We start from the raw sequence: 13,182 nt of genomic DNA, 5'->3' as shown, positions 1-13,182 counted from the left end.
CGTAGTGCGGCGGCAAAGCATACTGTAGGTGAGCGCCTCATATCGACGGTAAAGTCATTTACTGCCGATCGACGAACCATAACTATTTCCTGCTTGTAGAGCTCCACCACTGGCTCTCCACCAACTTCCATCGTCACATTTCTTCCTCCTTCTTCCTACTGCGTGCATCTCTCACTACTGTACAGTACCACTCACGGCCTCAGTGTTTCAGCCTCACCCATTGGCACAATCTGACACGCGCGACCATCCCGGCCTTCCCAACCAACAAAGCTCATCCCGGACACAAGTGTGGAGCACAGGATCTGAGACCTTCCCACCCAAAAACGCCTAGAAGTCTGGGCTTGCAGCAGCTCAGACCGGAAATCCTGTCAGCAGCCCATCCACAGGGAAATAATAAGTAGATTATGCAGCGCGACGTCTCACCAGTGGGCGCATCGCGCTTTGAGCGGCCCTTTGAACCTCCTGCGGTTGTGAGAGCGGTCAGCATGAAGAAGAATCGCAGTAGTAAGAATACGTCTCCCACGTCGCCGAGTTCGCAGGACACGAGGTTTTCGAAGCCGAGCAACGCCAGTACGATGCGGACCAACGCCACCACGACCACGCATACTGCCGCCTCCTCAGTAGACGATTCGGCATCATATCCACCAGCGACTCCTTCGCACGATCATGACGACAGCCCATCCTGCTCCTTCCCACCCTCAGACGTGGTAGACGCGGACGAATGGCTCTCCCGCTTCCGCTCCGACCCCGACCTCGCCATCGCCGTCAGCGACGAATGTCCCGACCGCGCCACCCTAGCCGCCGTCTACGACCTCCCCATCTACGCCGCGGACGGCACCTCCCGGCCCTTCGGATCCCTCTACGACCCAGCCTACAGCCTGCATTCCCGCCAACTGGTGCTCTTCGTCCGGCACTTCTACTGCGGCGCCTGCCAAGCCTATCTCCAATGCCTCGCCAAGAGCATCACGAAAGAAGATTACTTCAGCATCCCCATCCCGACTTCGATAATAGTCATCGGCTGCGGGAAACCGGATCTCATCACCCACTACAAGAAATTCACCAACTGCCCCTTCCCCATCTTCGCCGACCCCACCCGCCAATTATTCAAGAAACTCGGCATGGTGATCAGCGCCAATATCGGCACCACCCGGCCGGAATATATGAAGGACATCAGTGCCGCTGCATGGGGGCTGGGGCAGATGAAGCAGATGCGGCAGAGTTTGCGAGATCCCGACGGGATCAGGTACAAGGATGTGGTGAGGGGCGGGAATCCGATGCAGATTGGCGGGGAGTTTTTGTTGGAGGAGGGCGAGGTGGTGTGGTGTCATCGGATGCGGAATTTTCGGAATCATGCTGAGATGGGGGTGTTGAGGAAGTTGTTGGAGTTGGATGAGTAGGGTGTGAGTTTGTGGTGGGCTTGTGTGGGGTGTCGGGTGCTGAGGTGCGCAAAGGCTGGACGAGGGAATGGCTGGCTTGGGGGTTCGCTCAGGGAGGTGAGGGTCTACACATCTGAGTGGAGCTTTTGCCAAGCGCCATGTTGGACTCGGCTTGCACCAGCAGCACTTCGGACGAGCAGACCGGGAAGCCCACCAAAACACATCCAACAGCTGCTGGGCAAGGAGAGGAAGAGGACAAATGTAAGATGAGCTATACGATCGATCGATGAAATGAGTGCGAGAAACATGACACCAACGGCCGATGGGATTTTGTTTGCAAAACTGCATTGCGTGGAAACATAGGGAGGGATAAGGCTACATGTAGCTAGCCAGTCAATTGACGATTCAAACGGGATGTGTAATATTAGTGATAGATGTGATGAGCAATTGAGCTGGTTTTTGAGCAGGTTCGCTACCAAGCGATTGTGCCATAACCCCTGATCACCGGCCCATTCTGAGGTGAAGCGACGTCTAGCTGCATGCCCTGGGAGCAAAGACAGAACACGCCGTATCACAGCTCTCTCGGTGCTAGCTTCACGACTGACCGCGAAAGCCGTCATTGACGCCTTTACGCCATCCCACCAATACGTATACAATTCGGCACGGAGTTTTGGCCCGCCCAACGCATTCTTTCCTGCAATGCCGATTCCTGGTCGTTGACCAGCACATACTCTCAAGTCTACGCCTGTCTTTGCAGTATCGTGGCGTGGTTGCATGGCGGGAGAAGATGACATTGAGATCGAAGCGCATCAGCACTTCTGGAGTTTCCGGTTCAGCGATCGTGGACTGAAGCTCGAAAACATGTCCGGCTGGCCACACAGTGGTGAAGCCAGTGACTCCTACCAGGCCTCAGGTCAAGTGGGGAAAGACATCGAACGAGGTCGGGCGAGTACGAATGGAGTGACTTCGGCGAGGGAGTACGGAGCAAAGAGTGTGTGTCTACATGGCGCTCGTGGAGCACTGCTGCCATCTGAGTGTGCTGACATGAATTCTCGTGAGGTTGCTATACCTACGCCCCGGGCCTTAGTGTAGAAGTGCCCAATTGTCCTTGTTCCATAGCCCGAGGAAGACTGGGTGACCTTCGTTCCCTTAGTTCTGGCATTGTTCTCAGTCTAAGCAACATTGCATTCTTTGTTGACTTATTGTCCTCGCCACGCTATTATACCGACTCGGCCGATGAGCCAGAGTGCCCACATCCAGTCAGTACCTAAATCAAAGACTCTGTGGCAGGCCTGCAGGACGCACAGCGTACACTAACCATGTACCACCATCATGGCACCACTAAAACCTAACCCTCGGCATCGAGCTCGAGTTCCTCGCCCTCTACCACAAAGACACCACCTGGCTCCCCCATCACCCCGAAGTAACCTCCATCCTGCCAGCCGACAACCTGAAAGCGCAGAATGCAATCTTTCACGCCCTCCTGGAAGCCGGAATCCGCGTCGCCGACCCCTTCGACGAAGACCTAAATGGAATTGAAGAACCATATAGCCAATGGAGTCTTCGAAATCGAAACCCTCCCGTCTCTCGCTCGGCGAAGCGGCAGCGAAGCCCGAGGCCTACGTGGTAGAGTGCATTGAGCCTCCGCAGCCGCATCTTCACCCCTACGGAAGACTGGCGAGGTGAAGTGCAGAAAGTAATGAACACACTGATCCGAGTCCAGACCACACTCCCCTGTCGTTTCATCACTAATTCCTCCACAGGTCTCCACATCCACATAGGTAACGGCAGGGGGTTCCAAGATCCCGTTCGAGACGGCGAAGAATGTACTCACTTTCATGACGGCGTTCGAGCGCTGTTTAGATGAGATACACCCAGCGGACAGAATTAAGACATCCGACAGATTACTGCGTGAAATTCTGCCATGCACCGCTTCCTTTCTTCCATCGTGTCAATCGCCAGACGGAGTCAGAAGCTGGACTTCTGGACTGGTTGGCTAATATCCAGCGGAAAGGCACGTACGAGAGTCTAGGGAAGATATTCTCTATCCCTGACACTGTAGTCTTCCCCGGTATGATTGAGAAGGGATCTTATGGCCATAATAGTTCTTTGAACCTGGAGAATCTGTTGCCGGATGGAGAGGAGAGTCGATGGGCGGAGGAGTTGAAGGGGACGATTGAGTTTCGACAGCATAAGGGGAGTTTGGGGGCAGTGGGGGTTTGTGCTTGGGTTATGTTAACGGCGAAGATTGTGGATTTCTGCCATCTTGTCTCTGTGCGCAGGGTGTAGATCCGAACTACGACTTTGCATGAGTTGCTGACGCATATCGGCTGCGAGCCCGATCTGATACATTTCCTTGCCAATCCAAGAACGACATACGAGGACCCAGACTCGGAGCGACCTGCTATCTTCCCACCAAGCAGTATCGTCGCTTGCATAGAGCAGAATAAGTTCGAAGAGGCTGCGAGGTTCGAGCCTGAGGCCGTATCCGATGTGAATAACAAGGACTATGGTCTCGATGCTTCGGTGACAGAGGCGAGTAGTCCGACGGAGGTCATGGCTCGGTGCTGCCAGCAGGCTTGTGCTACGGTGGTGAGTAAGGGCGCTGATATCTTCCCTTCTCAAGCGAATATTGCTGCGCCGGCGAGGGCGCTGGTGTTTGAGCATATTGCGGAGATGTATCGTGGGACGGCTGATCCACGGGAGTATTGGTATTTGTCGTAAGCAGATGGGCTGGAGCGTGGGCTCGACCGCAAAGCAGGGTGAGGTAAGCCCTGGCTAGCGCGCGCATCGAGTTTCTGGTGACATCAAGGTAGGCTGTTCGTTTTGTCGTTCCGTGTATTCCTTAACTTCATCTTCGAACCTATAAGCATAGCATCATCGACGCTTGTTCTTACAAAGTGAAAAAAAGCATGCGATCAGCAGTTGTGCACCTGCTTCGCAGTGATGAGAGCGAATCAGATGTGAGCCACGCCTTGAGTCCCGATTTCAGAGATCTAAATCAGCACGAGCAGGACGAGCGGTCAAGTGGTGGCGGTGCTGGGGGATGGGATGGGTAATAAGTAAATGTTCTAAACAAGGAAGTTACGCAACTAAGTGTGCAGAAGTAGTCTAGCTCGATCGTGCGGAAGCTGTCAATATACGCTATTCGGTCCAGTCGACCTTTGCCTCGACAGCTGATGCCGCTCGAGCTTGGCGATGATCTGGTCTTGCATGGTCTGGTGATCGTGAGAAATCCTAGAATGGTGTGTATCAAATGATACGCGTGGTGTGTATACGATCAGTCTGTCCTAGTTTCCTCTCTGTATCGCAGGCGCAGTCTACCTCTTCCCGTATCGTTCGCAACGTCATATCTAGTCGAGTCTGACCGTACTGGTATAGAACGCTGCACGATACTTCGCATGCACCAAAGGACACCCCTCAGACTTTCTCAACCTCGGTCGCATGCTCCATCTTTTCTGGGCCAACACTCGCAAGTGCCTCGACGACACTTCCCTTGCCCTCGGTAAGTTCCCGGCCTTTCCTACCGATCTTGTACCAGGGTAGGGAGAAAAGCTCGTCCATAGCCTCCAGGGACTTGGTCTTCGTCTCTGGCAAGAAAAACCAAACGTAGGGCAAACCGAGTAGGGTTACGGCGGCGAAAAACCAGAATGAGCCTTGGGGCGTGATGCCACCTTGCGTAGAAGGAAGTAGCATGAGCGGCACAGCTTTCGAATTACCATACTACTTTGCTGTCAGTACTTTCCTCTAGCAGAGAATGATCGTGATTGACTTGCCTGGTTGATGAAATGAAAGCACATGATTATGCTGGTGCCGAGGGAACGAATCCTGAGTGGGAAGATTTCAGCACCGATGAGGTACTGTATACTGTTCCAGCCCAAGGCCCAGCCGACACCAGAGATGTAGATGAAGACGATTGCGCCGGTCGCGGCGTGTTGCTGAGCTGCGGTGAGCACTTCTTTGCCAGAAGCAGCGGCCGTCGAGGAGATTGCGGGCACAGTCGCGAGAAAGACGGCGATATAGAACATGCTGATGAACTGCAGCGTAATGCCAACGTAGAGCGCTCGCTTCCGACCAATAAAGTCAACGAGGAAGAACGCGCAGGTAAGTGCTGCAACTAGTTTGACAACCCCGAACACGCCTGGATGTGTTCAGCAATGATCTCGATTGTGAGTTTCGCCGGCAGAAACTTACCAGTCGCCAGGAGGGTTTCCTGACTGCCCTTCAAGCCAAGCAAGGCAAAATACTGGGGTGCGTAGATGGTGATGCTGTTTGCCCCAGACCATTCTACAAGCAAGTAAGCTCAAGCGCGATCTGCAAGTTAATACAGAGGCAACGTACGGCCAAGGAGTTGACACATCAATCCCAGGACGATGGCGTATCTGTTGCGTCCAATGAAGAAGAGCTCCTTCAATGGACCAAGAATCCCGGCCCCCATCGTTGCTTCTTGCTCTCGCTCGAGCTGATCGTTGATATCGATCATCTCTGCACGCACGTAGGGATGATCCACGCTTAAGCCCCGAAGCTGCAGCGCGTAAGCATTCAATCGGGGGCCTGAGGCGGAGGGCAGTCTCTTACCTTGGCCATAGTTGCGGCGCCTTGCTCAATCTTACCAGCCTTCATTAGGTACCTTGGGCTTTCGAAAGCGACAAAGCTCAGAATGATGATCAGTCCGGCGAAGATGATATGCATCGAGGTGGGATAGATCCACTGCTTCGCCGAGTGTGTAGAGACGTGCAACGACGTGCCGTAGTTGGCGAAGTAGCCAAGCATGATACCATGGTAGACGCAGCCAGAGAAGATGCAGACGCACAGGCCGCGCATGCCCCTGGGTGCCACTTCAGAAAGATAGCTAGAATGCATCAGCAGAGCCATTAGGAGAGGGCGAGGGACGACTCACGCCGGCGCTATGACGGTTGTTTGACCAATACCCAGGCCCATTACGAAACGGCCAGCCAGGACCTGACCGTAATTCCCACCCGAGGTAATGTAGACGATGACTCCAACGATCCAGACGGCGCAGAGCTCTCGGGTTGCCCACAGACGACCAACCTGGTCGGCGAAGACGAAGGCGATCAACGATCCAGCGACGCTGCCAATCTGCACCATGGCGGTAATGTTCCCTTTCCGCTGGGCGACTTCTGCCGCCGTTCGGGTCCCGGTGACGCTGAGGCAATACTCAGTCATGAAAGACTTCTGGGCAACGGTAGTTCCGATGAGGCCCTCGTCAAGACCGCGAGCTGCACCCATCAAGCCGAAGCAAACAACGGCCAGTAGGAGGCGGAGATTCAGCGCCTCGCGAGGCGTGTCCGCCAAGGCTTTCTTAAACATGATCAATGACAGAGGAGGGATTGAGGACGAGGCACGGGCAGGAAGTGATAGAAGAGTTCCGAGTGGGAGGAAGTTGGGAACTGCCAAACCCATGCTTATAAGCCTCGTTCCTCATAGTTGTATGCACATTCTGGGGATGTTGCATGTCCAGAGGGCGAAATCGTAAGCTCCTGATCCTCGAGACGGAGGCCGCAGACATACGAGGTGTCGGGTGCCTAACATCCGACTTGGCGACCAGCTCAAGTCCTTACAGCGTATTGCTAAGCAACGCTGGCGCCGAATCTCTCCGCGAAGGACGAACGACGGTATTGAAATCCTCATACTGGTCCACTGATGGCGAATTTGGACGCAACAGTGACAGCTGCCACGCTCAGTATTGGCCACTCGCTCACAGATCCGGCGTCTGGCGGTGAATGGGGCGTGGTTGCCATGCGGCGATGCAGTTTGCACATCACTCATCCCGATCCCTACCGGTCGAAAGTGACACTCCCTCGTGTTCATTGGCTTCTTGGATAGAATACGACAACACCCCGCCAGCTATATCCTTCTGTATAGTTGCGCCCCGTACGCGCATTGGAAAACGCAAACTTTCCCGCATGGTTTCCCCACAAATTCCAAGCAGAAATCCAAACCCAAACCCAAACCCAAAGCCAACTACGCAGGAGTCGACCACCTGCAAGCTGCCATTGGTGGAGTTTCTGTCCAGGTTCGATATGAGCCAGCACGCTATCCGGTGCATATCAGCGCACGTAGGTTGATCCCTCACCCGAAAGAACCCGAACATATGGAACCTCCACAGGATCGAATGTCAGCGCGCACGATCACAATGTTGTGCGATGAGGCAGGCCCCCATGACCGGTTTTCAACGGGCCGTCAGGCGAAGCGTCAGCGACATCAGCTTTTGCTGAACGCGCTCCTAAGTATATGCACTATGCCTATGTCTCTGCGTCGAACCTCACTTTCGATCTCGCAACGTGCCTTACCACCATCGTTAGATAACAAGGATGAATTGGCTCAACACCATCTCCCTCGGCCTATCATTCAGCGCATGTGCGCTTGCCCAACAGGCCTCCCACCAATCCGACCATCATCAATGCGACAGACAAAATCATTAGTCCAGGTTACATTGATACACATACAGTACGCTCACTTAGGTCATGGCTGAATCATGCTGACTTGCATTTGTTGGTAGCATCTTTGGCAGACTCCCTTCAAGACTATAGGCTCCAACACGTCATTGGCCGAATACTTCCAGAAATACAGCGAGTTCAGTCAAGCTGAACAGTATTTCACAACCGACGATCTGTACCTGGCTCAGCTAGTTGGGAGTCTTGAACGTCTACACGTCGGTACGACGACTGTTCTTGACCATGCACACGCAAGTTTCTCGAATGAGACAATTGACGCCTGTATCAACGGGTCCCTTGATAGCGGCGTTCGCACAGTATACGGCCACGCTATCCACATTGTCCCCAATGGATGGTCATGGGAGGATCAGATTCAGAAGTTTCGGGCGCTGACTCAAGACGCTCGCTTCAATCACCACTCGGTATTGACTCTCGGCCTTGCATACGACAATTTCTACGATGCCCCTACTCCAAACATCACTGAATTGTGGAACATTACGAAGGCTTCGAATTTGTCGGCGGTTACATCACACTACCTCGGCGGTCCTTGGGGCCACTCTAACAGCGCCGAGGTTCTCCAGGCTCGCGGATGGCTAAATGACACTATTCCTGTTGTTCTTGCACACGCTAGCTTCATGACCTACCGGGATGCTCAGATTCTCCGGGAAACGAACCAATAAATTTCTACAACGGTGGAGTCAGAGCTCCACTTCGGCCACAATCATCCCTACGCCCACTCAATCCAGGATCAAACTTCTTTGGGTATTGACTGCCATTTCACTTACAGCTCTCCAATGGTCAATCAAGGTCGCATGTGGCTGCAAATCCTCAGAGGCTCTCAATATTTGGCACCTCTAGAGAATTGGGAAGTTCCGAAGAACAACCCAATGTCAGTTGAGCAGGCTTTCTACCTCATCACTCGAGCGGGAGTGTTGGCTCTCCGCCGTCCAGACCTAGGTATCATTCGAGAAGGTGCCAAGGCCGACTTAGTCGCTTTTGATACATCTGCGCCAAACATGCTTGGCTGGAGCGATCCTATCGCAGCTATCATCCTTCACTCTGACGTTGGAGACATTGAGGACGTTATCGTGAATGGAATCTTCAAAAAGCAGGGGGGCAGGCTACTTTAAGAGAAATACAAGGAGGTGAGCACAAGGCTCACTACTTCGGCGAAAAGGATTCAAAAAATCTGGGCAGATACCGATTTTGCGCCGCTTGAGGGAAACTTCGATTCCGGTGAAGGTGGTACTCCATACACTACTGCAATGATTGTTGATACTTCGAGAGGGAACAGTACTGGTTATTAGAGGGGAGACAAAGATTTTGATGCCTACGAAGATGGATCCGTTGGAATGGGGCGGAAGGGGTTGAGTAGGTACTCGTGTAAAGTAGTCGAAGAATGCTCAAGTTGCTTCGAACAATCATGGATCATTTGACCTCGACTACCCTAATCCATTCGAGGTAGTACCAAAACGTCTGCGCAGCTATTGACGATCGCGCTCACCTTTGCCTTCGAAGTCGTCACCTATTTCACAGTCTGCGAACGTCTAGGGGCACTCAAGGCCATCATGGGGCTGGAGCTGAAGCAGGCAATAATCCCAGCAACTCAGACAGTCTTCTATAATTCTATCAAGCAGCTGACACTGACCCCTTCCGTGTCGGGCGCATGTGCGGATATAGCAAATACTCTTCTAGAGCTACGTTATATATTTGCTATTCTCTATAATAGTTATTTATTTACATAGCGTACTCTAGGTTGTTTAGAGCTAAGACTTTTTAATAGAGTAAGCGTAGTATTATACTTATCTTAAAAAGACTAGCAGTTATAAAGACTGAAGATGTCTAGCAAGAAGTCTCTATATAGAAGTAAGTTATAGTTAGTCGATAGGTTTAGCTTCGTACTATATACTTGATCTTCTGCTTTTTGCCCTACTTAAGCCTATAGTACGGAGTACGGGTAAACGTTGAACGTTTCGATAGAGTTCCGCTATCCCTATGTTTCTAGTTCGGCCAACTGAGTCGTAGCCGATTCTCGTCTTCTCCCCGCACTCTCTCTATACAAACGGCAACGGAGGAGCCAGTCCGTACGGTGTGGGTTTGACTTAGTCCACCAATTATAACCACCTCTTTCATCATCGGCATTAGAGATATGGACTCTATGTATCCACAATATATACTATATCGATGCTCTCGCAGCGTGCAGAGTCTGATTTCGATACAAGTAAAAACATGGCTTTACTATCCTTTCTGCTTACCTCTTGCTTCTTTAGCCATTATATTTCAGCACAGGAAAGCACAATTTCTACACTGCAGTTCTCTTCTACCAAACCATGTATTGCATTCCCTTTGCCACAAGCCCTCTTGGGTCTCTCGATCGAGCCAGACCGGTGGCCAGATTGGGTTGGTAATGTGTCTCATAAGAATAAGTACACTTATACGCTGCTTAGTACACTGAAAGAAATGACTGGTGTGGCGCCGAGAATTCGGTACGAATATCTAGTCAGGGAGTCATGCGCAGATGTTAACGTTCATGTCTGGGTAGAGTCGGCGGTGATACTCAAGACCACACGATCTACACCACAGGAGTCACTGGCAATCCAGGCTACTATAACGTGTTCGCCCCTGTGCCAGAGAACATCACTGGTACAAAGCAACTATTTCCGGAGGCGCTGTTTGTCGGTGCTGGGTATGACTACTGGCTGTGTTCTGGTAACCTTCCGAAAGGATCTATTATCACTTGGGGCGTCAATCTCGGAGCTGGAAATGCGAGTGAAGCGGTAGCAGAGGTACAGGAGATAGTTAAAGCATTTGCAGTCGGTCATGGCTCCATCATCACTCATCATTAATGGCGATGACTAACCGGATACGTCTAGGACCCACACTGCAAAGACGTCCAATTGCTCAATATCGAGATCGGCAACGAACCAGACAACTTTCGAGGGGGTTCGCGTCCCACGAATTGGACCATCTGGGAATATTCCTCCCAATAGTAAGTCGTAATGCGAATCCTCGCGTTTTGTACGGTACACACGAAGCCACTGACTTGTACGCAGCATCGAGTACTTTGAAGCGATTAGTTCCGCCGTGAAACAGAGAAATCTAAAGTACCGAGTCGGAGACTTTGCTGGTGGATGGAGCGCTGCGCAGTTGTTGTCGACTGGCATTTTGGAGTCTGTAATGGGTCCGTAAGTGATTCATACCGTTCGTCGTTCTTGTCTTGTTTATGTTGAACGTGTCACCAGATCTGTCAACGCTATTTCCGAGCACCATTATCAAACAAATGTCGACGCCACTACCTCACCAGCTGCATTCTGGCCCAGCTACGCCACGCAACTCACAACTAAGTCAAACATCCGCGGGAATTTGTCGCGCTTCTCGGCTTCGGTCTTGGATGCACAGAAATCTGGCATATCATTTGTTCTCGGTGAGACAAACACATTTTTCGGCCACGGCCAGCCAGGTGTGAGCAACTCGGCTGCGGCTGCGCTATGGCTTGTCGATTACAGCCTGCAAGCGGCTAGTATCGGTGTCGATTGCGTCTACTTCCACCAAGGCATTGGCTATAACTATAGTGGTATAATTTGCTTGCTCAAGATGTCCTAGTCAAGTTCACCTCCTGATGGTTTAAAGCTTTCGAACCCTTGAACAATATCGGCATCAACGTAACCGACTATGAGGCGTCAGCAAAACGCCACGTTTTGCCCGAATACTATGGCATGCTTGCGGTAGCGGACACTATCGGCACTTCCGGCAATGCTGTGAGTCATACTAATAAGTGTGCTTAGAGTGTTTGTACTAATATATCCTAGTTTATCAACGAGTTGTGGACCGACAATTCCAATCTTGCAGCATATCAGATCTGGGAGGGCGATCAATCCAAACGCCTGATGCTGATAAATGAAGTGCCTTGGACGGCCGTGTAAGCGGCCCAACTTGTGTCGTCCCCTCGCGCGCCAGAAGAGTGCTGACACCTGCTATCAGTTCAAATGGCACCCGTCCAACATTGTTAGTTGATATCCCTGATCTCCGACATGCCCGCGCTACGTATAAGCGGCTGGATTTCTCTTCACTCAGTGCTACTTGTGGGTTGCCTCCATCGGAATTACTTCGTACTTGTGTATGGATAAACTGCTGACGAGCTCGCAGCTGGTATTACATGGGGCGGTCAAAGTTGGGACACTTATAGTGGCTTACCGAATGGCTCTCCGCAGATCAGTATGTTGATGAACGGGTCAATCGAGCTCAACGCGAGCTCGGCTGTGCTTGTATACCTGTGAATCTATTGGGTCGATGTCTGGTGCCCATATTCGGGGCATCTGTTCTTCCTCGAATCATGCGCTTGCCAAGCAGGAGACATCAAGCCTGTAGGTCGAATCATGCTGGCATTTAGCAGCGTTCCTGGATAGCCTCGAGCTCGAGTACGGTCTTCAATGTCCGAGACATTGGTTCTAGATGCCACTGGGTTTTTGGCGACGAGGCTGAAGGACAGACGTACAGTACCAATCATACGTACCTTGTACCCTCTCCATAGCTCTATACCTGCGGCCATAGGCAGGCCAATGGATGTGCCAAGAACCTATTGCGCCGAAAGAGACTGTCGCTAAAGTGCCAAACTTCGCTGTACTGTGGGCGAAGCTGCTTCGGCCCGTCACACCCGAGTCCCGTGACTTCGAACAAGACGCTAGTGATTAGTCTAGTGAAGACTAAAGTGTCTTCATCGAACGCTCTAAGTCTCATAGAGGACTGGGATATCATTCTTTCGTCGTCTTGTAGTCGGACCTACCACAATTGGCATCGATGCTACCGGCCTGTTGGTGGATTGGCTATAGGCAAACGGGCATCGTGCTGTTGTAGGTTGTGCGTCTGCCGCAGCTTGGCACAACACGACGATATCAGCTGCTCGTTTTAATTCAGTCAATGCTTGGACATCCGGACTGACCAGCATGGACTTCCGATAGCACGATGACTCTCTCGATGCTGGGAAGAAAATCCATTCTACGGATTTGAGGTGGAGTGGTTGGAAGTGTTGACAGCAGTAGCTTCCTCCATTTACAATGATTTAACAAGTCCTCGTACCTCACGATTGAAAAGATATTAGCCAATTCCCGTCTGAGTAATGTTGTCAACGACATACCTCGAACCTCTGTGAAGACCAGACAATAAGTTGTGACTACACGCAAAAGCTTGCTCTGGAGGAAGCAGATAAGAATATTTGCAGAAGCAGCTTCCCTATCTGTATAGGTACAACGAGTGTGATAATCAACTCTCTGGTGGTAAAGTCCTCATGGCTTGATGCCATCAATCAAGTGCAAGGAACGGCCGCGTTTTCAACTTGTTCACGGTGAGTG

General features: G+C 51.7%; 5 protein-coding genes across 5 annotated transcripts; 4 read left to right on the top strand and 1 right to left on the bottom strand.

Moving 5' to 3' along the window:
• Nucleotides 1-485: 485 nt before the first annotated feature.
• LTS14_010228 (uncharacterized protein) lies at nucleotides 486-1,397 on the top strand (the record flags this gene model as incomplete). The annotated part of the gene is made up of 1 exon (XM_064842905.1): nucleotides 486-1,397. One exon carries the CDS (start codon nucleotides 486-488, stop codon nucleotides 1,395-1,397), a length of 912 nt encoding a protein of 303 aa, XP_064689468.1.
• Nucleotides 1,398-3,239: 1,842 nt separating this feature from the next.
• On the top strand, nucleotides 3,240-4,100 carry LTS14_010227 (uncharacterized protein; the record flags this gene model as incomplete). Its single annotated transcript, XM_064842904.1, has 2 exons — nucleotides 3,240-3,593; nucleotides 3,666-4,100. The coding sequence occupies 2 exons, from the start codon at nucleotides 3,240-3,242 to the stop codon at nucleotides 4,098-4,100; spliced, it is 789 nt and encodes a 262-aa protein (XP_064689467.1).
• A 1,010-nt stretch (nucleotides 4,101-5,110) lies between these two features.
• LTS14_010226 (uncharacterized protein) lies at nucleotides 5,111-6,707 on the bottom strand (the record flags this gene model as incomplete). Its single annotated transcript, XM_064842903.1, has 5 exons — nucleotides 5,111-5,517; nucleotides 5,571-5,663; nucleotides 5,718-5,901; nucleotides 5,955-6,228; nucleotides 6,277-6,707. The coding sequence occupies 5 exons, from the start codon at nucleotides 6,705-6,707 to the stop codon at nucleotides 5,111-5,113; spliced, it is 1,389 nt and encodes a 462-aa protein (XP_064689466.1).
• Nucleotides 6,708-7,800: 1,093 nt separating this feature from the next.
• LTS14_010225 (uncharacterized protein) lies at nucleotides 7,801-8,514 on the top strand (the record flags this gene model as incomplete). The annotated part of the gene is made up of 2 exons (XM_064842902.1): nucleotides 7,801-7,827; nucleotides 7,900-8,514. 2 exons carry the CDS (start codon nucleotides 7,801-7,803, stop codon nucleotides 8,512-8,514), a joined length of 642 nt encoding a protein of 213 aa, XP_064689465.1.
• A 2,497-nt stretch (nucleotides 8,515-11,011) lies between these two features.
• Nucleotides 11,012-11,757, top strand: LTS14_010224 (uncharacterized protein; the record flags this gene model as incomplete). The annotated part of the gene is made up of 4 exons (XM_064842901.1): nucleotides 11,012-11,019; nucleotides 11,077-11,408; nucleotides 11,465-11,592; nucleotides 11,644-11,757. 4 exons carry the CDS (start codon nucleotides 11,012-11,014, stop codon nucleotides 11,755-11,757), a joined length of 582 nt encoding a protein of 193 aa, XP_064689464.1.
• Nucleotides 11,758-13,182: the final 1,425 nt, after the last annotated feature.

The sequence above is a fragment of the Recurvomyces mirabilis genome (assembly GCF_035927965.1).
Source record: "Recurvomyces mirabilis strain CCFEE 5264 chromosome Unknown scaffold_39, whole genome shotgun sequence".
Lineage (NCBI taxonomy): Eukaryota > Fungi > Ascomycota > Dothideomycetes > Mycosphaerellales > Teratosphaeriaceae > Recurvomyces > Recurvomyces mirabilis.
The sequence above is the reverse complement of the archived record's forward strand: the minus strand, read 5'-3'. Positions and strand labels throughout refer to the sequence as shown.